General features: G+C 33.3%; 1 protein-coding gene across 1 annotated transcript in view; it reads left to right on the forward strand.

Moving 5' to 3' along the window:
• The window catches only part of LOC149796549 (uncharacterized), a 99,148-nt gene that overhangs the window by 60,738 nt on the left and 12,953 nt on the right, over window positions 1-25,457 (forward strand). The window contains exons 15-25 of the mRNA XM_089960626.1: window positions 73-181; window positions 388-494; window positions 1,395-1,519; window positions 12,589-12,670; window positions 13,111-13,202; window positions 13,935-13,971; window positions 15,078-15,175; window positions 20,667-20,786; window positions 21,810-21,958; window positions 22,718-22,853; window positions 23,226-23,375. Coding sequence (XP_089816752.1) covers window positions 73-181; window positions 388-494; window positions 1,395-1,519; window positions 12,589-12,670; window positions 13,111-13,202; window positions 13,935-13,971; window positions 15,078-15,175; window positions 20,667-20,786; window positions 21,810-21,958; window positions 22,718-22,853; window positions 23,226-23,375 — 1,205 coding nt within the window. The remainder of the gene's footprint in view (window positions 1-72; window positions 182-387; window positions 495-1,394; window positions 1,520-12,588; window positions 12,671-13,110; window positions 13,203-13,934; window positions 13,972-15,077; window positions 15,176-20,666; window positions 20,787-21,809; window positions 21,959-22,717; window positions 22,854-23,225; window positions 23,376-25,457) is intronic.

Genomic DNA, 25,457 nt, shown 5'->3' on the forward strand with positions numbered 1-25,457 from the left:
AAATCCCGTCACAATTCAAAAGTAAATTGGGGTATTTTACTTATATCGTTTTTCAAATGTTTTCAATTGCAGCTTACGCCAAGGAAGACAACAAAGGTATCATAATCGGTGTTGTCGTTACAGTGATTGTTGTCGTTATCGTAGCTGCTGTCTTAATTGTGCTGACAGTAAGAAGACGAAGGTAATACTTGAAGTAACGTGTGTATAAATGATTATTAGGCCATAATTTATATAATTATTATTTTATATCGGCACAGTTTCATAACATGTTATTTTTGTGATACATTTATGTCTCTGGAAAATTGATTCTTTATATCATCCTTTATACCTACCAGTAACATTTGCAAATAAAGACATTTATTTAAAGATACTTCTTGCTTCTATCAGTAAAGGTAGATTAGATGGTCAAGGTGGGTGGAAGCAGGTGCAAAGAACCTTCCGCAAGAGTGAGGAAACAGAAGCAAAGGAACTGGAAGAGATAAGTGTCGCTCAAGGTAAATTTCACTATAATGATAACCTACATTAGAAACATGTGACGTGTTTAGGCGCCATGACGAGAAAATTGTTTTACCTTGAAATATTGTTACAGTGAGATGATTACCATAGTCATGAATACAATTAATGAAGGTATTGTACCTAGGTCACATTTGAATTCGAATTGTCTCCGTTAACAACCGCCAAACACAAATATACGATGTATTTACACAAGTGTATCATACTTAGCCGTTGTTCTTTCCTGCTACTATCAGGGTTCTCTATATACCAAAAGAAACCCAAAACATGGACTAGGGTTCTAACATTGCATGCTTTCATATAAAATAAACAAAGACAAAGCATTAGATCCCAAACAAATTGACAGGACTGTTGTACATCTAGAATGTGTATGAGTGTAAAATAATCTAGTAAATCTAGCCATTGTCGTCGATGGAAACACTGATGTAAACTTAATAGGCATAATAATGATAACATTACATAATGTTGCAAGGAAGCAATGAACTGTTGCGATAAGTTCATGATTTTTCTATATTGAATTTTTTTCATCAATAGGCCTTGTCATTAAAGCTCACTGTACATCACCAGTTTGAGTAAAACTTACTACAACTACAATACGAATCGTACACTAATATGCCAAAGCTGGGCAACAATGAAATACTTCGCAATAAATTTTGTTCTTTCTTGAAAAAAGGTTAGCATTCTTCGTTACCTAGCTGTGGCTCTAAGAAAACCTTCTGAAATATTTATTTTACAGACTTAATGAGATCAATATCTAATAGGCTAGACAATTACGCTAAGTTCATGTGCTTGTAGTTCTGTATTAATGTTTGGCTTGTTCTGTGTAAACATAGAAGCGTCTGAACGTAATGCAACATGAATAGATCGAAGTTCATTTTCAGAGTTAGTGTACCAAAACGCCAATCAGAAAGCAAAACAGACGGCTCAGTGCATACATGTTCTCTCATTTTGGGACCACGTTATGAAGAAGAAAGCAAACAAAGATGAGTACGAGTCAGAATTCCAAGTGAGTAATATTCTTTAACGAAGCCATCTTCTACTCATCCTTATTCTGTCACAGACTCAAAACAAAAGTGCTCTCATTTGGCTTATAAAAGGTAGTAAACCAAAAGAGTATTTGAAGAACTGGTGACCCATATCCATAATTTATGTAGCAATAGTCTAAAGCATGTTCTAACAGCAATTTAGAATAAAATGGGAGCCTTACAAAACGTTGTTGTTTAGCTGAATATGTATTCATCACTTTTTACCATTCAATCCATGTTAAGATTTACGTTTATAAGTTTTGAACTATTCATAGGTTAGGGATAAATGTATATGTACAGTAATGCTTCTCTAGGTTTGCCCACCTGCTAGACTGTTTTCAAAGAGGTAAAATGCCCATATCATTACCTCTAATTGCCCTTACAATACCTGGCCCGTAGAGGTTTCCAGTACTAATGAATATGTTTATATGTCTATAAATACATGTGTGTGCATAGGTATACACATGTTTGTATTTATAAATGTGTATGTATGTATGTGTGTATGTATGTACGTATGTATGTTTGTATCTATGTATATATGCATATATAGGTATTCGAATGATTGTATTTGTACCAACAGTTACTGTAAGTGAGCACAATCTCGTATAATAACATATATTATGGTATATTAAGTCGCACGTGGGAGATGACGATATATTCATATTAATATTCATTTTAATTCGATTCATGTGAATTTCATATTAATTCAATAGGTATAATACTCAGAAAGATTTAAACATATCAAATATATATTTTCTCTGCGACTCAATTGCCTATAGTAAACAATAAAAAATATATACAGTGGCGACTTACTGAAGATCGAGTCTGATTAAAAATCAGATCTCCATTGTCCTAAGTGATGATTTGACAGCGAACATAAGGGTACATGTTTTGGTGACTAGTATTTTCCCATGATTGCCAAGTTTACCAGCCAATCGGACGAAATCTTATATATTCGTGTTTGGGAGACCAAGCAATTTGGTTAAAAAGCATCCATGTGTGCCGAACGACTTGGTTCATTTTCAGATTTAAGAAAGCTACATTTCCAATAGCTAATTCGTCGGCACTGAACATGATTTTAGTCATGCCTGGCGAATTAATAATTGTGGTAGAAGATCATTATTTCTACACAACGTAGAAAATATTCTCATTGCATAACACTGATGTATTTCTGGTATCAAATTACTTGGACTCGGGATAGCAACATCCACCATAGCTAAGTAAGACCATATTCGGTGCAATTGTGGTTAAAATATGTTCATTTTGTTGATATATCGTCGCAAAAATCATCTTTGGTTTTGTTAGTACTCTGTCTCTCCTTAATTTTCATTACAATACTCTGCAAAAAATCCGTTACACTAACAAAAAATACCGAAGTCACTGAAGAACACTGTTCCTGGTGCCGAGCTCAAGAATGAATACTACTACTGATAGTTCTGCCATGTAAGACGGGTACCCTGATATTTATAACAGGGACGGGTCAATGTCTTACTGCCATCATATGTTAAAACGATGTTGGATGATTGGAGATCTCTGCCATTTCAATAGTCGTCCCATTACAAACTTGGTCCATATAAGTTTTATTGAGAAATAATGACTGACAAGGTCTACTATTTTCTGGAGTAAACTATAGCAAAGTCCAGCCATTACAGATTCGGTCCATTCAAATTTAATTTAATTTAATTTACTGTCTCTGACGGCCCATACCATCCAGCAATGTCGGTTTCGGCAGCTTCTGGTGCTCCTTACCTTTGATCTTGTAACACAATGAAGAAGGCTTTGGGCTAGAATTTAGCGAAGATACTGACATGAATGTCGTGAAGGAGATGTTTATTTAAAATGTAATCAAACGATGAATGAATCTCAAACAAAACTCGCTTTCCTAACGTCTAACCACGGATTTAAGAAAATGATGCACATAGAGTTAGGCGGCTTATGTAAGGAAATCCTACCGTTATTAACGGACGCTAATCAAAAACGACAACTTTAATGAGCAATCTAACAGGAAACCACATTAGGCTGGATCTATCACCATTGATGGCCAATGTTCAGAATTTAAACACAAAAACTGAAGAATGTTTCATCTATCATCAAGAGTATCAAACTATAAGCTATGAATAAGATATGACTGTAACTATGAGTGATCAAAGTATTGAATCTGTACAAAAGTATGAATAATGTTTTCATCCATAATTATGAAAACATTATTCATACAGCGACCTTGCATTATTGAATATGCCGAGTATGTAATGGGTTGAATTGGTACTCCACATTCGCTATGATCCGAAAACGTTAGTGTGCCACCGCTGCAATAAGCTGAGTATTTCTGTAATCGCGGTGTTGTATAGCGTGTTCCCTGGTTGGCTGAGCTAGGAAATAAAGGCCAAATGTGTAGCAATACTTCAACTACTTGGCAGACCGTACTGATAATGATAAACAGATTAAATTCGAATTGCATTAGTCAGACTATACTTACCAGGTGTTTTCCTGTACGGAATGAAATACTGGCACATGCAAATGTCGGCGTTTGCAAAAACCGTCGACATACATTTCGGTTGGTCGAAATGCAATGTTAGCCGATGAATGGCAAGTTCGTTTAAAATTTCTTTAACGAACCTGGTCTATCTAATTGCTTTTGGGAACACTGTGTGCATCTCTTGCAGATAATTCACCTTACAAATATTAATTTCATGAAGCAGTTAATAATGAAGTTGTGATTCAACTGACAGTATAAAATAAAAGAGACCAGAGGAGTCAGATGAAACAGAAATTAGATCAAACATAAATACTTAGTGTCAGCATTCAAAAACGATTCCTATTATAAAAGGAAAGAAAAGGAATGAAGCGTGAATGCATCGATAAGACAAACTAGGAAATTATAAGTAGAAGGCAATGATACAAAACCAGCAGAAAGAAAATGTTAATAAGTGTCATGAACGCTTAAAAAATACCAAATTTGAATTATTGTAAATCTTACAAATGATTATAAATACAACATCAGCTGCTAATACAGCCTATCTTCGAACGTTTCTCAGTACCCCTGCAGCAATATTGATCCATTGTTTTATTGTTAATCCCGCCAAGGTTCAATAATTTGTATTTTACGATTCATTGTCAACGACGTACTAGGTTCAAGGCACTAATTTTAACAGGTCAGGTATGTAACTCAAGAACACACACACACACATTCCTTCACACACAAGAAAAACACGCACAATAGTTATAAAACTCTTGCATACCACTCTTTGAAATGGGAATTTTTCGAATACTTCGTTGCAAGAAAGAAACGCCCTAATTAATTATGACTACAATGATTCAGAATGGTGGGGCAAACACTTATTTTAACTTATCACACCTAACTGATACAGGGACTCGACCATTTAATTTATCCAGCAGGTGGACTGTTTTAGTGCCAAGATATTTGTTTTTCTTTTACCTTACAATCTTTATTTTGTCATCAAACATAATGTATATAAAAGGTTTTATTAAGAATACAGCGCAGATAAATCAAAATTGTTCGGCTAATAAATTAGTTTAAATGGTTCTAGTTTAATTTAAAGAATTGTTGTATGCTGTTGTTGTCATTTCTTGCAATACTTGTTTATACGTGAAGCCGTAAGAATATTTACTTTACTATATAGGCATCTTGATATTGACAGAAATATATCATAATGACTGTGGGTAGATGTTTCGTCCTACATAGTTCTTAACATCCAGCGTTGTCACATCGTATTTGCTCTTAATCTTAACCATATTTGAGCGCTTCGAAAGCGCTGTTTCGTAAAATTTAAATTCATTTAACAGAGTTTCCGCTTTTGTAAATTATATGGCGTTCTTGCCTTATGTATTTCGAAAGACAAATTATGAGGATACACGTGCTTTATATTACGTTATGACCTTTACTGATTAACAGCTTATCACAATGAAGAAAATGTTGCGTTTCAGTTTCGTTTCCTAGGTTATGTTGTTAACTGCATGCATACTATGAGTGTAATACGTTTCTTATGGGCAGTAACTTGGTAAAGTATGGCAGAATCGTGATTGATCTAGAAATTTATCAAAGATCGTGTTAAATTGCAACTTCGCTGCAAATTTCGTCGGAATTATTAAAAAGGTGATTACTTACATATTCATAATTCACTGATGTATTTTAGGTCGATGAAGGGCAATATCATTGCATAAAATGATAAAAATTGGCGGATAATAGGCACGTAAATAATTCTTCATGGTATCATGTAATTATTATCCAAAACGTCGATCATGACCAATTGCTTAAAACAGCACGATATTATCGAAGTTATTTTCATCTATTTTAAGAAAGTGTGAAGTTAATAGATAATTTGATTAAATATAAAACAAACAAACAAATCAAAAATAAAATAAAAATTAAAATAAACGTTAAATTCTACAGCGTTTGAAAATTGATAGGTTGAAACAACCAACTTACGGGATCAAACTCTTGAATAAGATGATAATATTCCAGTGATTCAATCCTCGATGTTGTAAGAATGAATCTTGAGCACATATTCGATTGAAACAATACTAGAATACCTGATTTTTTATACGTCGTTTACCTGAATATGTTTTGAGGAATGTGGTCATTTCTTTGAAAAGCCCATCCACAACTTATTGATTATCGAATTCATCTTAATATATTATTCGCGGGGGCAATAACAGAAAAGAATTCGACGAATGTTCAAGTATTCACAATATATTTGGTTTTCGATTTGATGCTGATGAAGTGCCATAACTGTTAGAAATTAAAGGTCAGTAGAGAGGTGCGACTATTTCCATAATTGATTGCTAAAATATAAAAATATATAATTGATAAATTAGACGAACAAAACTAGACGCAATTTAGTACAAAACTTTGTGTCTACGCTAATTTTGCGGACATAACGAAGAATTAATAGTAATGTATCTACCAGGATTAGACGTGATTTTATTCCAAAGTGTCAAGTCAATTAGCAATCGTTGATGCTTAGTGTACTTTATTTGTTATCTCTTTACTTGATCATGCTGATCGTTTTGCTCGTTGTCTGCAAGTATGAAGTTCACATATTCCACATGGCCTTGCGAAATTCTGATTTAAAGCGTGTTTAAGTTGTTACATATTCCATTCCTTTTGAGTTATGTATATTTCGTTTGCATTATTTGATATAGGTTTCATTTATTAGATGATGTGTGTTATTTAAAACTTGTATCTTGTTTGACCTCATCCAAGATCAAGTTCATTGCATAGTTGACGAAAATCTTGGATTTATTGATTTCTGTAAACAGATAATACAAGCCTAATGTCTTCGCTATGATTATGGACTTAATATTGGAATTATTATCAATATAAGTAAACATCTTAATCTTGGTCTTCGACAAGGATATTGGATACCATGTTTTTTATTACAAGTTTCCTAGCAAACCTTCTAAGTATAACTAAGATATGATCTTGTAATCAAATGTAATCTTCTATAATACAAGTTTTCATTAAGTATTATTGTTTTGTAAAATGGTCATTGAGACTTAAGTCAGGTAGAGGAGCATAATAATCAATATAGAAACTGACAAGCTTTCACAATGTCATCTAAGTTGCAGAACTTTATTTTAAATCCTCCCAGGAAAGGTTAGATTCCTTAGAAAGGGATGAACTACTCCAGATTGCCAGACAATATGATTTTTTGAGGCACAGGCCTCCTTAAAGAAACAAGAAATACAAAATATTTACGTCCCATATTTGGTCAAAAATAATATTTTGTATTAATGTGCCTTGCATTGAATTAGTTAGTTTCCATTTGGCTGTAACTTAGAAGTTGTGGTATCGAAATTAAAATACAAAAATGAAACAGTTACAAAAGCTTGAGCTTCATACTGAAGAAAATAAACTGCAATTGGAGAAATAGAAAGAAGAGGAAAGAATGCAGTTAGAGAGGAGAGAGACAAATACAATGAAAGAGGTTACTGCAAATAAAGATTGAAAAAATGCAGATGGAGAAAGAAAGTAAAAGGGATGAAAGTGAATTTCAATTTTGATTAAAGAAATTAGATATGGCAAGTGAAATGCATGTCCCCATTTTGTGAACAAATTCAGGTTTCGATGCTACTAAAATCTTAGATTAGTACCCTCTTTTGAGGGAAAATAAATATATAAATATTTTTCCTCAATTTGAAAAAATGCTGAACGTTTGAAATTGCCAATAAAGCATTGGTTCCTGTTACTACAAAGTGCACTTTCTGGCAAAGCTCGCGACATCTACACTTCCCTGCCAGTAAAACAACAACAAAGTGCTGATTACAATCTGGTAAAGAAATATATCTTGAAGGGTTATGCAACTCAGGCTTATCTACAAAATTTAGGAACTATGAAACAGCAAATGGACAAACCTATGTCGGATTTGATAGAGTAAAAGAACAATGATTTGAAAGGTGGTGCTTAGCCAAGAAAGTGGGTCAAGATTACAAAAATAATTACACTATTGAAGACAACAGTTGGAGAGTTTAAGAAGTGCGATCCTAGTGACTTTAAATCTTACTTTAATGAGTGTAAGGTCGATGCTCTAGAAAATGCTGCTCGTAGAGCTGACGAGTGTTCCTTGGGTCATAATTTTTTTTCCAATAAGTCTTCCACTCAGCAGTCGCCAGGTGAAAAACTATTTTAGTCTAATAGGAATACTTACAAAGCTCAATATGGCACAGCGTTTAGAAAACAAATGCATGATTGGACTGATCAGAAATCCTTATCTATTCCTACGTGCACATATTCCTTTTGTCATAAATTGAAAACTTTGCAGCATAATCAAGACAGATCCATTTGAAATGCTCTATATGAGGTCAAGACCATTGCACGTATTAAAAGCAACATATGTGTTGGGTTAAACAAACCATAGTGTTATTTTATTATGGAGAATTACGAACAATGCATTTCAAACGGTTTTATATCACTCATGGGTAATTGTGCAATCGTATACCATTAAAAGGTTTAATATACACAATAATTTTGCAGATTCTTTTATGATCAGGTTTTTTTGCCTTTGTTGAAAAGTCGTTATCATATGAAAGAGTTATTGTCAGGGAGTAGAGTACGGTTTTGTTAATGTTCCTCTATTTTGTGCGAATTTGGCATCCGATTTAGTCTCAAGACCGTGAAAATTGGAACTGTGTTGTCTTTTCCCAGTAAGAGTATTTAATTTTTACTCGGCAATGACCTAGGTGGAGATAAGGTTGTGTTTTATCCACTTGTAACAGACACGACTTGTTTGGATGAGAATGTCGATCCTATCGTGAAATAAATCTTCTGAATCTCAATGTAATTACTAGAGGTATATCAAAGAAAGCTCTTGTGAACAATGTTGATCAGGAAATTATTCCTTTAACCGATACATGTATGGGTCAGGCTTTTGTTGAGGTCACTTTTGTAACCGGTAAGGATCAATCAAAATCTATTGATCACAGTGGTCGTCTTTGTATTAATCATCCTCTTTATTGACAAACGACAATAACTTGTCGTCGAACGGGAACAGGATCCAGAGAATTCCTGTTTGTTTCAAAGGGCTATTGGTGAAACTGAAGCCATAGAATGACCAACTTGTTTTATTTTGTCACAAATGGGGTCTTTAGGAGGAAACTGATACCAATTGAGCTACTTGCTGGATATGAGTGGTCAGTCAGCTATGAAATTGTTGTTCTCAAGTCATATGCAGAGAAAATTCTTACTGTATTCGATAAAAGCCTTTTTTCTCCTCATTTAGGGAGCAACTAACACTTATAACAAAGTCCTAATTCATAATTTGTGGCCAAAATTTAAACATGATGTTTGTAAATACTGTAGATCTTGTCACGCTTGTCACAATCAGAAGATATCCAAGGCCTCATTCTGCATTTGTGTAAATAATTAGCGGACTAATGGTAGACTGTGTCAGTCAAGTACCAAAGACCAAGTCAAGCAGGCAATAATTGTTAACCATAATTTGCTCGTCCACAAGAATTCCAGGGTAGATACCTTTGACTAATATTAAAAATAATACCGCAGTAAAAGGTTTGATAAAGATTTTTTGGTAGAATTTGGCCTGTCTAACACTATCTGAGTCAAAATTAAAAGTGTATCTCTGGCATTTTCCAGCAACTTATGCATGACTTAGGCATGCAGCAATTCAAATCAGTTGTCTATCATCCTGAAAGCCACGGGGCTGTAGAAATATTTCATCAAAGTTTGTAAATTATTATTCGGTATTATAGTTTTGATACCGGAAAAAATTAAATAAAGGTATGACAAAAATACAAATAAATGAGTTTTCAGCCTGGTGATAGACCTCTAGCTTTCTTGCCATTACCTGATAGTCCTTTTTAGGCTAAGTAGTATGGTCCTTACACAGCTGAAAAGAAAGTGAATGATTTAAATTATATCATCAATATTCATTGGAGGAGAAAAGAAAAACAACTTTGATATATAATTATGTTAAAAGTTTATGTTGATAGAGATAACTAGGCTATTTATGCAGTCGATATTGTTTTACCAGTTCCGCATCGTACGGATGTAAGTGATGTAATGCAATCAGTCTTTAATGACTTGTAATGCAGTCAGTCTTTAATGACTTTGTTGTAACCAATCATGGGAATTTTAAAAATAGTTATAAAGAATTTGGATAAGAAACGTTCACATCTGCATCACTTATTTGCAGAAGTTCCAATCCGAACAAATTAAATTTTCCAAGAACGTGAAATTCTGGAGTCGACAACAGTGAAATAGCATCTCTACAGGATAAACCCTCTTTATTGGGAATGTTTGTAAAAGTAGATTCAGTATTTGTTGGAGAAAGCATTCGTTGAATCCAGAGAAAGTGACTGGAATTCACCAGTATTCTTTAATCGAAACCAGATAATACCTTCGACATGTGCACTGATTATAGGAAAGGAAATAGTGTGACCAAAACAGATTCATTTCATTTGCCACGAATATATAACTGCAGTGATAAAATGTATAAAATTGGAAATACAAAATATGTCACAAAGTTTGACCTTTCGAAGAACTTCGGCACATTCTACTAACGAAAAGGGAAATGAATTTTTGCATTCGTAAGTCCAGAAGGACTTTATCAAAATAAAGTAATACCGTTTAGGATGAAAGGTTTACCTTGTACTCTTCAAACGTTTAATGAATACGACTGCATCTTGTCTAGATAATTGTGATGCTTATTTCAATGATGTTGTCATCATCTAGAAACGATTCGGAATATTGTTGTGTAGACGTTGATAATTAATTGATGTAAAGTGATTTTTGCCGTGCTTCTGTCATACTTATAGAACATATCGCGGGATATGTACAATTTAAACATAATAGAAGCCAAAGTCAAGGTTATCTCTAAATTCCATGTGCCTCTCAGTAAAATGCAGCTGATACGATTTCTAGGCATGTCTGGATATTGTCGGAAAGTTAGCTTCCATTTTCCCATAATTGCTGAACCCCTGTACATTTGTTAAGTCAAAAAAGCAGTTTTATTGGCATGAAAAATGACACGAGGTTGGTTTGAGGCGTTAAAGGCCACACAAGATTACTTATAATCTTTTATGTTCAAACTCCTTGATCTCCTACCCTCGCAGCAGACTTCAACAGGTTTTGTCTTGATTCGATGGCGCACATCTTTATAACACGACAAGTGCAAATGGTCGACAGATGTAATGAAGAATATATTATTGTACCACTGTGTAAGTAAAATCGCCAATTACCTTGAATAAAGAAGACATAACTCAAGCATGCCATAATCGATAAAAAATGAAATACACGTTGTGAATCGGAATCGAGATGACGCCATCTCTTCTTTACCATCGCTGTACGTTTCCCGCTAGGGGTAATTAAATAAGATGAATGTACTATATTTGGACTCATAAGAAGTGTGTATCTTAACAAAATATTTTTCTACACATTAATACAACATGCACGCTAATGTAAGAACAAATATTAATGTATCTCGTTATGAGCAAGATTAGAGAACTAACCCACATATTGGGCCTTCAACAAAATGTAATTTTTAAAACCTATATTCATATATATTCTCTCTAATTTGGAAGCAACGTTTTAGAACATTTTCGGTTTACGTATTAAACATAGAATTTATTAAAATTTTTCAGGCTACCAGGATTATGCATAATCATAACACCTCAGACAGAAAAAGGGGGAAAGAAGATAAATCTTTCGCGAAACATTAGATCGTAGTCATCTTTTGGACCTAATACACACTTCGACCCAATATCTGTTCCTTACACTTAAACTTCGAGCAACTGTTGGCGGATCGGTTATACACACACACACACACACACACACACACACACATATATATATATATATATATATATATATATATATATATATATATATATATATATATATATATATATATATATATATATATATATATATATATATTAGTTCATCATTGACCATGCATACATGTACTGATGTACTGTTATATATATGTGTGGAAGGACAGATGACTAAACTCGAAATGATGAAATAGAATAATATGAAAATATTACTGTGTATAAAAATACAACATACTTCAATAAATAGGAAAGAGAATGATGAAGCATGAGTAATAGTTCGTTTCTTTGGAAACAACAAGCCCTGATTTCGTATGAAGATGTGAATTATTTCCTATTAGCAATTATGGTATATGGGAATGAATAAAATATATAAAATGTGCATTTATTAATCAATTAAAACATAACTGGTTTGTTGTTGTTTTGCCCGTATTATCCAGCATAGTATATTGGATATATTCGTTTTCCTCAGATAGAATTACAACGGACATTAAAAAATAAATGATATTCTAGAAAGAGCAAAATTTATGAATTCCAGTTTCCATGGGTGCTCGGTTTCTCAGTGGAGTAATTAGGCTGAAAATCAACATAATTCATTTACTTTAATCAGTACAATATATAATATATTTAAGATGATGGGAATGCAATAGTTTTGGGCGTCCAATATGTAAATACTGATTAATCGTTTCTTATCGTACGTGAGAGTAAAGATTTCATCTAAAATATTAGTTATTAATTATCACAGGAATTTCCTCAGGGATTAACAAAGATGCACAACGCAGCCCTTTCAAATCCTTCAAAGAACCTATACAAATCAATGTATCCATGTAAGTATCCATGCTAACAGTTAGCAATGATTCACTTTTGTATAATGTTGACTTACCTGCACTTGCCCAACCGCATACATACGGTCGATGTCTTTCATATTTGAAAAGATATTTCGATATATGACAAACCGTTTAGATTGCCAACATATTTCAATTAAGGCGAATCATGAACTGACTGTGCTGCAATTGACATTACATGCTTGACTTTCATTGGTTTTCGCAAAAGTATATTAATGGCAGTAGGAATAAACATGTTCCATGAAAAATCTAGTTTAACGTATACTTGAGATACTTTTCACAAATATCTTATTACATTTATTTCACTATCAAAAATAGTTATCTTAGTTTTCTGAATGTTTCCTGTCAGTGTTTTAATTTTGAAGTAGGTTCTCTGAAATAAGGAGCTTTCTCCTTATATGCATCAAAAAATAATTTTGCAGATGACTTAAACAGGGTCGTGCTGACAAGAATATCGCAAAAGGACTCAGAATATGAGGAAGACTCTGACTATATCAACGCCAGCCAGATAAAGGTTTCTAATGCAAGCAGATTCAATATATACTGATACTACTTCTACTGATACTACTACTATGATGGTACTGATGACAATCGTATTGCTGCTGTTGATGATGAAAACTAATGTTGTTATCATAATCATCATAGAGTAGGACAGCTTTATTTTATTAAACATGCTTCATAAAACCTCTACTGCTGTATCCATGTACACATTATTAATTGGAAGTAATTGTAGAACTTACTGTAACACAAATAATAACTGTTTGCAGAAGAAAAACAGTAATTATTCTATGCGAGGTGAAATACCAGAAAATGTATGTGTAAATGTGAAGAAATGTTTTTGAAGCAAACTCGTGTTAATTATAATGGATTCGTTATAAGGTTATTCAAATATTAAAGTGGTCTTTGACAATACCAAATCATAATGGAACAATGAAGGAAAAAGCATGTCACTTTTTATTCTGAACATTATGTAGATTAGCAATCGTCATTAAATGTTGAGGTTTGTATCGGTGATAATAGACTGAACTTAAAATACCCAGTAATTGCACTGAGTTATTTCTTGCATTCTTATCAGAAGCATTGAAATGATGTAACGTTATCAAAAGCTTACGTTTCAAACGGTGGCAACTAAAAACCATTTAAAAACTGAGGGATTGTTTCACTAAACTTTCCCATATATTGTACCAAACTCTAAGGATTCGTAAAGAGACGGTAACATTCGCCCTTTATAATTTTGTTTTACCAGGGTTATGAAGGTCGCAAGTACTACATTGCTGCACAAGGTATGTATACGTATGAACAAACATGGTGTTGGATGGTTAAAAGCTTAAGGTACAATGCCACCTATAACAGATTTTAAACTTTACATAGTGAGTGTGCCATTGATTGCTTTAAATAATACAAGATAATTATCTACCTAGCAAAGCCCAGGCAAGTTAACTGTTTACAAACCCCATATTACATACCAAATTTAGTATTTGTTACATATATTGCTGTCTAGAGGCTGTGTAAAGGGACTCATTTTCCCTTAGGTTGCAAACGTGTACTGTGTGCAGGTTATTGTTTTCGATTCGGATCGTTGTGATAAGCATTCTGAGGTAAAATCCCGGGCACAATAATCAATCAGTGATGCAATAACAATGGAAAAATATGCACAACACTTGGTTTTGCTAACCCTACATCGAGTTATGGGTTGCGTCACATTGCGTCAGTTTGTTTACCCTTGTGTGAAATAAACTAGCCGATTTACTTGGTCTCTTCTCCATGAACCTAACACAGGGACCCGTGGATTCACTTATCTTGTTTAACTGGTAACATAGTTGCATCTATATGTTTAAAGAGTAGACGGAAACTGATGTCATACTGTTATCTGGTTTTACAATCTAAATAACAATATTTGATGAAAAGATGCGTGAAAAAGGAGGAGACCAACTATATAGGATAAAACAGAGACTAATAATTATTACTCAATGGTTCAGCCCAAATAATCCTATTTGCATAAAAAATAAAATTAAATAGTTTTCAAAATGGTGACATCTTTGGTAACGATCAGCAATGTTTGTAAGTTGCATTTTGATTAGATCTATGCTGGTATATTAACTTTTCATACGATCTTTAAAATGAGGAAATAATGTATGAGAATTTCGTCATAGGATAGACCTGAATTTTCATTTGTAATCAATTAAAATGCAATTTGTTAAAGTTGTTAAGTACGTTTTCCATCTTTTCTTTTTAAATCTCTCAAAAGACAGAAGATAATCATTTTAATTTTGTGTTTTGCAAACTAAAATTTCATTACGATATTCGATACCAATATCGATTAAACCAGCACCCAGTGCACGTATCTTTGTATCGTTGATGGTTTCATGGCAGTTCATTTACATCACAGGACCGACTAACAAAACAGTGGAGGATTTTTGGTGGATGGTGTGGCAAGAACGATCACTGTTAATAGTAATGTTGACGAATACTACTGAACAAGGAAAGGTTTGTTCTACTGCAGTCTATTTTATGATTTGTATTATGTCACGTTGCACATGGTATTGGCTTCTGTAATAAATAGAGCATTTAATCGGCAGACATACAGAGATTATTCTGCATTTTACCTGCTGCAAGGATACAATTGTTAACACCGATATAACGTGACATCAAGCCACACAATGTATTTCCTTATAAAACAACCATTTGTAGATCGATCGATTTTGTTCAGTGTTTGCTTTTACACTTCTAAGAGAAAACTTATGTCTAATCAATAATTTATGAACGGATAAGGACAAAAGCTTTGTAATTATCATGTTTGCAACTTAGATTGAATCTAGGATAAGATTCAACTTCTGATCCTTTATGCATTAATGCTGCAAAAAAGAGATCATAACGTATATTGTAACGCAGCCAGGAAGGGGCGTTGATAACGAAAGTTTGGTGACAATATTCTATGTGCGTCACGACTATAATTGATCTTTAAAATTTGATTTAAATTAAACATCTCCTTTGAAGGTGACACATATAATAGCTAACACTAGTTATTAAAGTAGCAATATGTTTTCAATAAATTGGAGATAAGATGTAGTCCGACTCTGAACAATGGTAGCCAGTTGTTATAGTTACCTGGCAAAAGCGGTGTTTAGAAACTACACACGAAGAAGAATAAGTTCAAAATAGAAGATTGGTATTTCATCTTTAAATTACTTATCTATATTGTTAATCAAAAGATGCCGAATAGCAAGCAGTGTCCTCTTACGGACAATGAGTTCGAGTCATAAACAAAAGTTTCCATCGAGTCCTACCATTTCCATTGTTGCAGACAGTGCTTTGCAGGTCGAAAGCATAACTGGTTTTGAAATGTTTGTTTATATAAATATAATAATCAGCATGCAACTAGTAAAGCTAATTATTACAAACCATATAACTGTAATATCTGGGTATACAAAACTGTTCTCTTACGACCATTTATATAGCGTTCGATCTTTTCATTATAGGTCTAAGTCATCACTATTATTTGTCACCAGTTGACTTCAGGATACAGTGCTATTCTATTCTGCCTAAAGTGGAACTATGTCTCCCACATTTGTTCTGGCCTGCTGTATTTCCTTCTTTTCCTTCCACTTGCTGTTGTTGTGGGGTTTAACGCCATTTTTCAGCACGATAGGCTATACATGGCGGCCAGTATTAATGGTGGAGGAAGAACCCGGAAAACCCCGGAAAGAACCACCGACCCATGAGAAGCTACTGGCAAGCTTTCTCAAATGCCCACATTGGCTGAATGTTAGACTCGAACCGCCGTAGACAGAGGTGAGATGGCAGTGATCCGTAACGAAGAGCGCTTTAGACCACTTGGCCACTCGGGGCCCCTCCTTCCACTTTGAGCAGTATATAAAATAATAAATTTTCTCCATGCTATTGTGATCCTCCTGCCTATAATAGAGACATACTTTCTTCATGCAATTAGTTTCCTGGTGATCATTATCACTAATTAAATGAATAATTAGGTGCGAAAGGGTCAATGTGGATATGTAGAAGTTAAGAACCTGGTGAGTCCGATGTATGCAGAGTGGCATAGCCGTACAAGAGAATGTAAGCTTTGGTGGGAATCATCTACATTTACTCAAAACTACATACACCAGTCATTCTAATAAATCAGGTTGATCTTGACAATTCGATTGGTCTATTACCAGGACCGTTTGTTAGACTTGTGACTTTAACAACCAAAACACGGTTTGTGGCTCGAGCACATTTGTGAAAGATATAGGTAAGAAAATACAATAGTTTTTGTTAAAATGCATCAATTGCTTTCAACGATAATATAAATCTCTACATGCATCCTTCCGGGGGATCCTACTGGACATTACACTTAAATTTCCATTGGAGGCTGGTGACAATTTATGTCGTAACGACGACTTTCTAATATGCTTAAAAGTAATATTCGAAAACCCAAAGTATTAAGGACGAAAATGGTGAAGGAACATTGTTAGCTTTGGGAATTTTTCTGCGAGCCATTTTGATAGCTGATTTCCTCTATTACGCAGTGGCTGAGACAGTCGGTTTTGCAAATATACTTCATACTCGTACTGGGGTTTATAATTCAAAAAAGTATTTGTATGTCCTAGCCATTTTAAGAAAGTATAGTGCGACGGTGCATGCAAAACAAAGTCATTAAGGATTGCAAAGCCGATCCAAGGACTGCAACATATGCTGATCTTAGCTAATTAGAAACGGAATGCCGACTCCATGCAATGCAGTTTCTATCTCACTAGAACTGTAACATCTGCTGATCTGAGCTAATTAGAGACGGAATGCCGACTCCATGCAATGCAGTTTCTATATCACTAGATTGATTGTTCCTGCGTTAAGTCAAATTTTGTAATTTAGTACGGAAATTCATTAGGAGAAAAGAACACTTATCAAATACTTACAAAATATTAATTAAGTGGTCACAGCTTCATCAGCAATTTCAAATGCATTGGAGAAACATTATAGAATAGCACCTTGCAAAGAACTATTCTAAAAACTTACTATATTTAAAAGACCTGAAAGAAAATATTCCTTTAATTTCAAATCACCCAAAACGCTAAAGATTATAGTATACTTTAACATGTAAGAGAATTACCAGAATCTTTCCATTGAGCGCATAACACTTCAGTAGGACCACCTGCTATCCATCTTGAGCTCTGATATGGCTTATGGATTACCAAATTTTTCTAGACTGATCCATGAACCATATTCATCTACAAAGTCACTAATATAGACGACTCTTTTTTCAATCCAGTGTATGTCATTACTCTATAATTTAGAATGAGTTATTAGCAATGAAAGTTATCCGAAAATGGTACATTAAACAGTAAAAGAATTGGAATCTAATTTAATGGATTTAAACAGTTTAATGGTACAGAGGTGAAAGGTTGAATCTGCGTTGAATCAAATTCAAAGAGAACGTAAATCCTTCTAATAAAAGAATGCATAAAAATGTAGAATGAAGATAAAGAATACAGCTAAGAATACTAGAAGACGAAATGACAAACAAAGAAGGCGCATATATGAATGCAGAGGACAATAAAAAACACAATAAGGAAAATTTAAGGATATAACAAATTATACGTTTATATCCATTGCAACAACTAATCTGAGTCAATGCAAAAATATATTTTTCGTTCCATAACGTTTCCTTGAGTTGGTTACTTTACATGCGTTTGTCATTGAAAGTATCTGAATCTAAATTGGAAAGGAAATATTTTGACAGGTCAAACAAACCAGTAAATGAGTTGATCTTTTAAGTGACCAACGAAGCAGACATAAGAGCACACTAATCTTGTTCAATCATTCAAGATACTTGAATGCATCATTAACAAGAAACTGAAAAGCAATACATATTATATTGTCCATGGTAGGCAGATGTTGCTGATGGTAAAATGCACAGCCGCATCATATATTATTGATGAATACTATAAATAGGTTATATAATGTGTATATATATATATATATATATATATATATATATATATATATATATATATATATATATATATATATATATATATATATATATATATGAATGAATGAATCCCGTTGCGAGTTTTAAAGAGATAACTCTAGGATAGAAAGTAAAACACGGTACCGTTTCGATGACAATACTAATAAAGGTACAGTTTTACTAACGGCAACATCCGATCAGTGTTGGCGTTAGATCTTAGATAAAGGAGACTGGAAATGATGTGTTTGTTAAGAAATATGAATGCATAACTCGGTGAGTCCTGTCATGGAGATAAACCTATATATTTGTTGTTATTTGTTCGAACGGAGTTTTTTCTGTATGCGGTATAATTGTGTATGGTAAACAATTAATCCACGAAAAATGCTTAATGTATGGTATGGCTGCTGAATTTTATATACTACATTTGGGAGAACAATAAAACTTCATATGCTGGCATCAACATCTATGCGATTTTTATTATATCTTTTTGGCGCTCAGAATCTCAAAACGTACGCTACCCACTTTTCTATTGCATTTACTTTTTATCCTTTGAGATGTTGCTGCAAATAACTTCTTATGATATATAACTTAACCCGTAAATATATTGTGCAGAAGGATAGTTATCTTATCTTGTTTTTCATGTGTTGCTTGAAATATACAACGTGAATACATAACGTCAACTGCTGATGATTCTGGGTGATCATTTTTTTTCCGGCGGGATTTGCTATGAAAACAAGTTCACATATCAGGCATGTTTCTATTTATTAATTCTGGACTGTAGTTTGCGACATATGTCACATTCTGGACGACCATTGTCTTTCAAAAGATCGTCAGTTTCATTATCATTTCTACTTCTGTGAATGGATTTTACTTGCACCAGCTCGTCTCTCCAAAGCATTAGTAAGATTCATTTCAGTGGCATATTTTCAGCTAAATATCAACAAATGCACGAAAATCATATTCTCACCATTTGTCAAATAAATACATTTTACCCTTTATGATGTTGGTCTTTATAATATTTTCATGTTTATATATGTTATCATTTTTTCGTATCGAGATTACTCCTTTTGTCAAATATGCCCTCCTTATCCCGTTTATTCTTGTCTTCACTGTTTTATATTTCCGACAATTGCCTGATTCTTCACATATCCTATGCACATTTATCAAGACGGCTCTAAAAATATTTATTACGTATTTTCAAATTGAGATTGAAGTTGTCCTAAATATTATCTATTGTTAGTTGACATGAACTGATTCATCTATATTTTGATCTGTTATCCTCGTTTCTTGCTTCAGTCATAGTCATGCCAAATGAAGTGTAAGGAGTGATATGGTAATCAATAATTACATTTGTTAAAAAACCTCTTATTTTCCTTTAATGTTCATATTAAGGCGTGTTATTTCTGATAAAGTCTTTCCAGGATAGATACGTATTATAAAATTAAGCTGAAACGTACTCACGTTGTATATTTCAAGCAAATTTGCAATTTTCTTTCTGCAAACTCTTTTATTAGAATAAACGGTATCTTTTCAGGCATTTAATTTCACAGAAGGTTCTAAAATTATTCTGTATGTAATCTTCTTATTTGGTTTTTGCTTATCGGTCCAAGGGTGTTTTTAAGGAAATATCTCTGACTGTGGCACGTGCTTGAATGTCAATAATGTATAACGATCAATGGTGATCCAAGTAACTATCAGAAACATATATCTGATAAATAATTTGCGTTTGATTAGACTAAGCTGTCAAGTATTCATTAATTTAGTATATGTTTCTTTTTATTTTCGCATTATGTTGCCAAAGCTTATTGATATTTGTGCAAGACTGAATACATTCAGGATCATAATACAGGTATATTAAGTACTGCTTTTTGTCAGCAATTTAGAACAAAACAGCAATTTAGAACAAAAAAAACGTACAAGTGATACTTTATATTCGATAAATTGTTTTTAGATGTCATGGACAGTCTGTTAAGTGAATCATTTAGTTGTCAGTAAATCCTTTTTGTCTAGGTCAAGTGTATCCAGTATTGGCCGGATGAGGATGGACGTGTGTACGGAGACGTGTTGGTGAAAATTCTACGAAATGAATCTTTCTCTGACTATGTCAGAAGAGATCTGCAAATAACTGTTGTAGGTGTTATACATATATCCTGGTGAAGCAATACATATATAACTGTTCCCTCAATATTAAAACAGCAAGCATTTCTTCTTGACTGATGTGCACTGAACATATACAGATCGAACTAGAGAAATCATGAACAGCTTGTTAAGATTCGCCATGTAATTTTATACCAACTTCTCATGATAAAATCATAAATCTCGAATACTAATGAGCTGATCACAATATATCATTAGTCAATGAATTGGAAAGAGTGATGAAGTTTGCTAGCGTATAATAAAATAACATTCATATCATGTATTCGTTTGCGTTATTTCATTACTTCTGAGAAATTTCAATACATTCATCAGTCTAGTTCGCGGGTATGCTAAGCAAGACAGAAACACATTCATAATTGTTTGAATTGTTGATAATTAGAAAGGCTGATAATTAAAAGGTTATATATTTTGAAAATCATTTCGGGTAACATAAAAATGGTAATTTTCAAAGTCAGTGGCAGAGTATTTGCTTATTATATTTTTCTTTTTGTTCTCAAATTCTTGTTTTATTTACAAATGTTTCACTTCATATCGCGTTGTTATATAATAGCATGTACCAATTCCATCGCTTCTTTACCTCAAATATATTGTGCAGAATAGTACGCTTGTAATACATATTAATGTACAAGCATTACAAACAGTATTAGTCAAACATCAGCTGAAGCAGAAGACGGCGATGAAGTTTCTAACACTCATAAGCATGCATGAGATATGACAATAAACCATTGGATTGCGAGAACTTTATTGTTACCTTTAATAGGTACTGAGGTCAAAGGTATTCTGTACCAAAATTAGTGATTAGTGATACTCGATTAACAAAATTAAATGTTTTTGCTTTGGTTTTTCAAATCGCGTTAGTGAGGTACCGAGCTGAATTCAAATGGCAATGGAATATTTTAAAGCTTAGTTTGATTATTCACTATTGAAATAAAAAATGAAACAGATGATAAAGAAAATTTATCTATTCAGTTCAATTATTCATGAGTCTCATTTTAGGGTGGTACGTCAAGAAATGTGGCACAATTCCATTACAAGGCGTGGCCTGACAAAGACGTACCGGACACTGCTTGGTCACTTGTTGGATTCTGGAAAGCTGTCCGAAAATACAAGGCATACGACAATGGTCCAATGATTGTACACTGCAGGTACAATTTGGATTAAAACTGTTTGAATTGATCGGAACGAAATTGTTTGAATTTATATGATTATAGTTAAATGAAAATTTAAAACGTTTTAGTGCTTAATATATATTTTATGTTTCAAAAGTCTAGAAATATTTCGCATACTATTGAGACATTTGCAATATATAACATTTGCTATAAAACTATATACCATGATTGACATGAATTATGAAGAAAAACTATTAACATTTTGCATGTGTATGACTTAATTATAACTGTACAATTTCTTAACATTCTAATATCCGCAACTGGACTCATATCAGGAAGATATATAGTAATCGTTTGCCCCTAGTCATTGACTCGTATATTTATGTCTCTTCCATCGATGCTATTGATATAGGTTTCGTTTCTCGTTTGATTTCCTGCACATATCAATATTGGAAAAAATTGATCGAACTCAATATCTCAAGTAAAATGTGAATTACAGAAAAGTCCGCATTTTAATAGGCAAACATCCCAAATAATTTTCTATCAACTTCAGCGTGTGCCATTATTTACCTGTTATTTTCGAGGCAGTAAAAGAAATAAAAAGACCACAATACACTGATAAATACAAGTTGAATATAAATATATGAGAAATGTGATATAGCTTTGGCTTAAATAAAGTCTGTCCTGAATAAAACGATAACGGAAAACAAAACAAAATATAAAACGAGCACAAAACATTGAATGCAAGCATTTCATCGAGAATATTATATCATTCTATGAAACCTCATTTTTCAGTGCTGGAGTGGGAAGGACAGGAACATTTATTGCATTAGATATCATCTATGACGAAGCGTGCGAAAAGGACAAGGTGACTGTGATACAGTGTGTGGAGAAGTTGCGGGAACAAAGGGTCAACATGGTTCAGACTGCGGTAACATTGCCTTTTATCACATTTACGTTCGCTCAAGCAAACCAAACGCCTATGATGGAACCAATATCTATATGTTAAAGTAAGGCAATTCAAAGTATAACGTTTTGAAAATAAAAGGGTGTACAATATTTAGTGATGGCAAAGAAGGGATAGGTGAATTACAGCAATAAGTGTAAAATTGCTGGTAGTGGGACGAGTATTTGATAAATGAAAAGACTGCACGATGCTTATTAAAGAATAATTAAACATGTCCAATTCAGCTAGAAAGGCAGTATGTTTCGTGAGCACCGTTCAAAATATTTACAAATAGCAAACCAACATAAAATTGCATTCATATATACATTTGCTTCGAAGTCTAATTTACGTTTTCAGAAACAGTATATGTTCCTGCATGATGCTGTAGCAGAAGCTCTCGGATTTAGAACAGTGCCTGTACTTACCAATCAGTTTTCAGATGTACTCCGATATTTAACGGAGAAGGACGAAATATCCGGATGTACTCGTCTAGAAAGACAATACAACGCAAGTAACATTTCAATAACACAATATATGTACACTGCATTTAGGAACTCATGAACAAAACAGATCATGCGAGAGCAGAATGTACCATATAAGAACTTCGAAGTAAACTAACAAACGATATATCTCATTAGTCACCACGTGAATGTTCAATAAGTTTACATAGTTTTGTACGTATATTTTGCATTTGTAATTTTTAAAGCTTACATGGCCTTCGTTGTAGCAGTTAAGCATTGCTTTATGCACCAATTTAGAGTCTGCCTAGAATAACAAATATATTGTTAATATTTGCATCTATGTTATAGTGCAGATTAATTTTGGTACCTGTTTTATCCTACTCGAACGAAGTATTATGATATAATTCAGTCATATGTGTGGCACTCAATCAACTATTTGATTAGTACATAAACATCAGTTCTTGCAACGTATTACATGGACAACGCAGGGTAAATGTAAATATTCAAAAATGTTATATATTTGTATTTAGTACCCTAAATATTTGCATACATACATACAAATTTATTTAGAATCTTGAATATCTACGGTATAAGTATCAAGTGAATCATATCTATTTTGAATTGTATGCCAGAGAGTATAATGGAAAGATAATTATCTGGCACAATCACAGTTTATCGGTCTTGAGAAGAAACCATCTAGAACTCTCAGCTCATGCTTTAACAAAATGGAAATAAACATCAGTGCGAAAAACGACGGAAAAGAAACTATGGCACCAATCTCTAAATCTTAAAAACGTGCAAAGAATATAGCTTCGATTTTGTTTGCTATTTTAGCATGCAAAACCTTACATCGTTATTCCGCCTTGATAAAAGTAGCAATACCCAGTAAAGTTCTCGACATTTTACAAGTTGGAAAATTTTGAGGGATGGTGTAAGGATTGCTTAAGTATTGTGAATATTGCAGAAATTAACCATTCTAAGTTGGATAGTAATTTCGAAGAGTAATGTTTTCTCGAGATTAGTGGAGTTGTATGGGTAAGATGGGGTTTTATCCAGACAACACTCTGAAGAATTTGATAAATGTTTGATTCATAGGTTCATGCTAGAACGTACGATTTTGTCACCTAAAGACAACAAAAAAAACTTGTAAGTTTATTGTGTATTTTTAAACGTTAATCTTGGTAATCTATTTTCTAATTTGTTTAAGGAATATATGAACACTCAGATACATTTATCATTTCAGCATAACAAATAAGAATGATAGAATAACCGGATATCCAGTTTATTTACCTTCACGTTTTAAAAGCAAGGAAATGTGAAATTTAGCTCCCGTATTTGAAATAAATTGTTTATTTAAAATTTTTATATTCCTGAGATTTGCCTGGAAACTCAAGCAACATTGGGTGATGCATGAAACGTACGCTTCTATAAATGTCAGTCTATATATACTAATATACGAATAAATTTATATTGCAAAATGAATTGATGGATGAAATCACACTCAAACTCGCGTGAGTTTATAAACACGTATTAATGAACAGACAAATCTTTGCGAGATCTGTTCCAGTTAAATCCAAGGACTGCACATGCAGTATAATATGTTTATATAATTTCAGTTTGGCTGCCTTACAATCGTTTGGATATGGAAAGAGTTGTGAGCGAAACAAAATAGGAAAATGTATCTAACAGCTAAATGAAATTGAATAATGTTCCTTATTTACTCATACAATACTTATAGGTTACTGCATTTGTATGGGAAAATATGAACGAGTTTTTCAGATGGAAATACTGAACGACCTTCGGAGATGCAGTATATTGATCCACAGTTTTCCATACAAATGCAGTAACCTTTTTATTATATGCTCATTTTCTTATTCTACTTAAGGATTAAGTAGGTAAACATAAATACACTACAAGAAACAATGTAACTGAATGTACGTCGTATTCCAAACTAAATGCACAAGGGCAGTTTCATCATTACACAGCAAAAACTTTAATAATGCGCACATAACTCCGCCTAGATAAATGTGAACTTAGTCGCGCTCTAGACATAACTTTCGAAAGAAAATGGTATTTTTTGGTCTACATAAAATTGAAATCTGGAGCCATATTATGTATGAATGAGCAT

The sequence above is a fragment of the Sinohyriopsis cumingii genome, chromosome 6 (genome assembly GCF_028554795.1).
Source record: "Sinohyriopsis cumingii isolate HCF-2022 chromosome 6, ASM2855479v2, whole genome shotgun sequence".
Lineage (NCBI taxonomy): Eukaryota > Metazoa > Mollusca > Bivalvia > Unionida > Unionidae > Sinohyriopsis > Sinohyriopsis cumingii.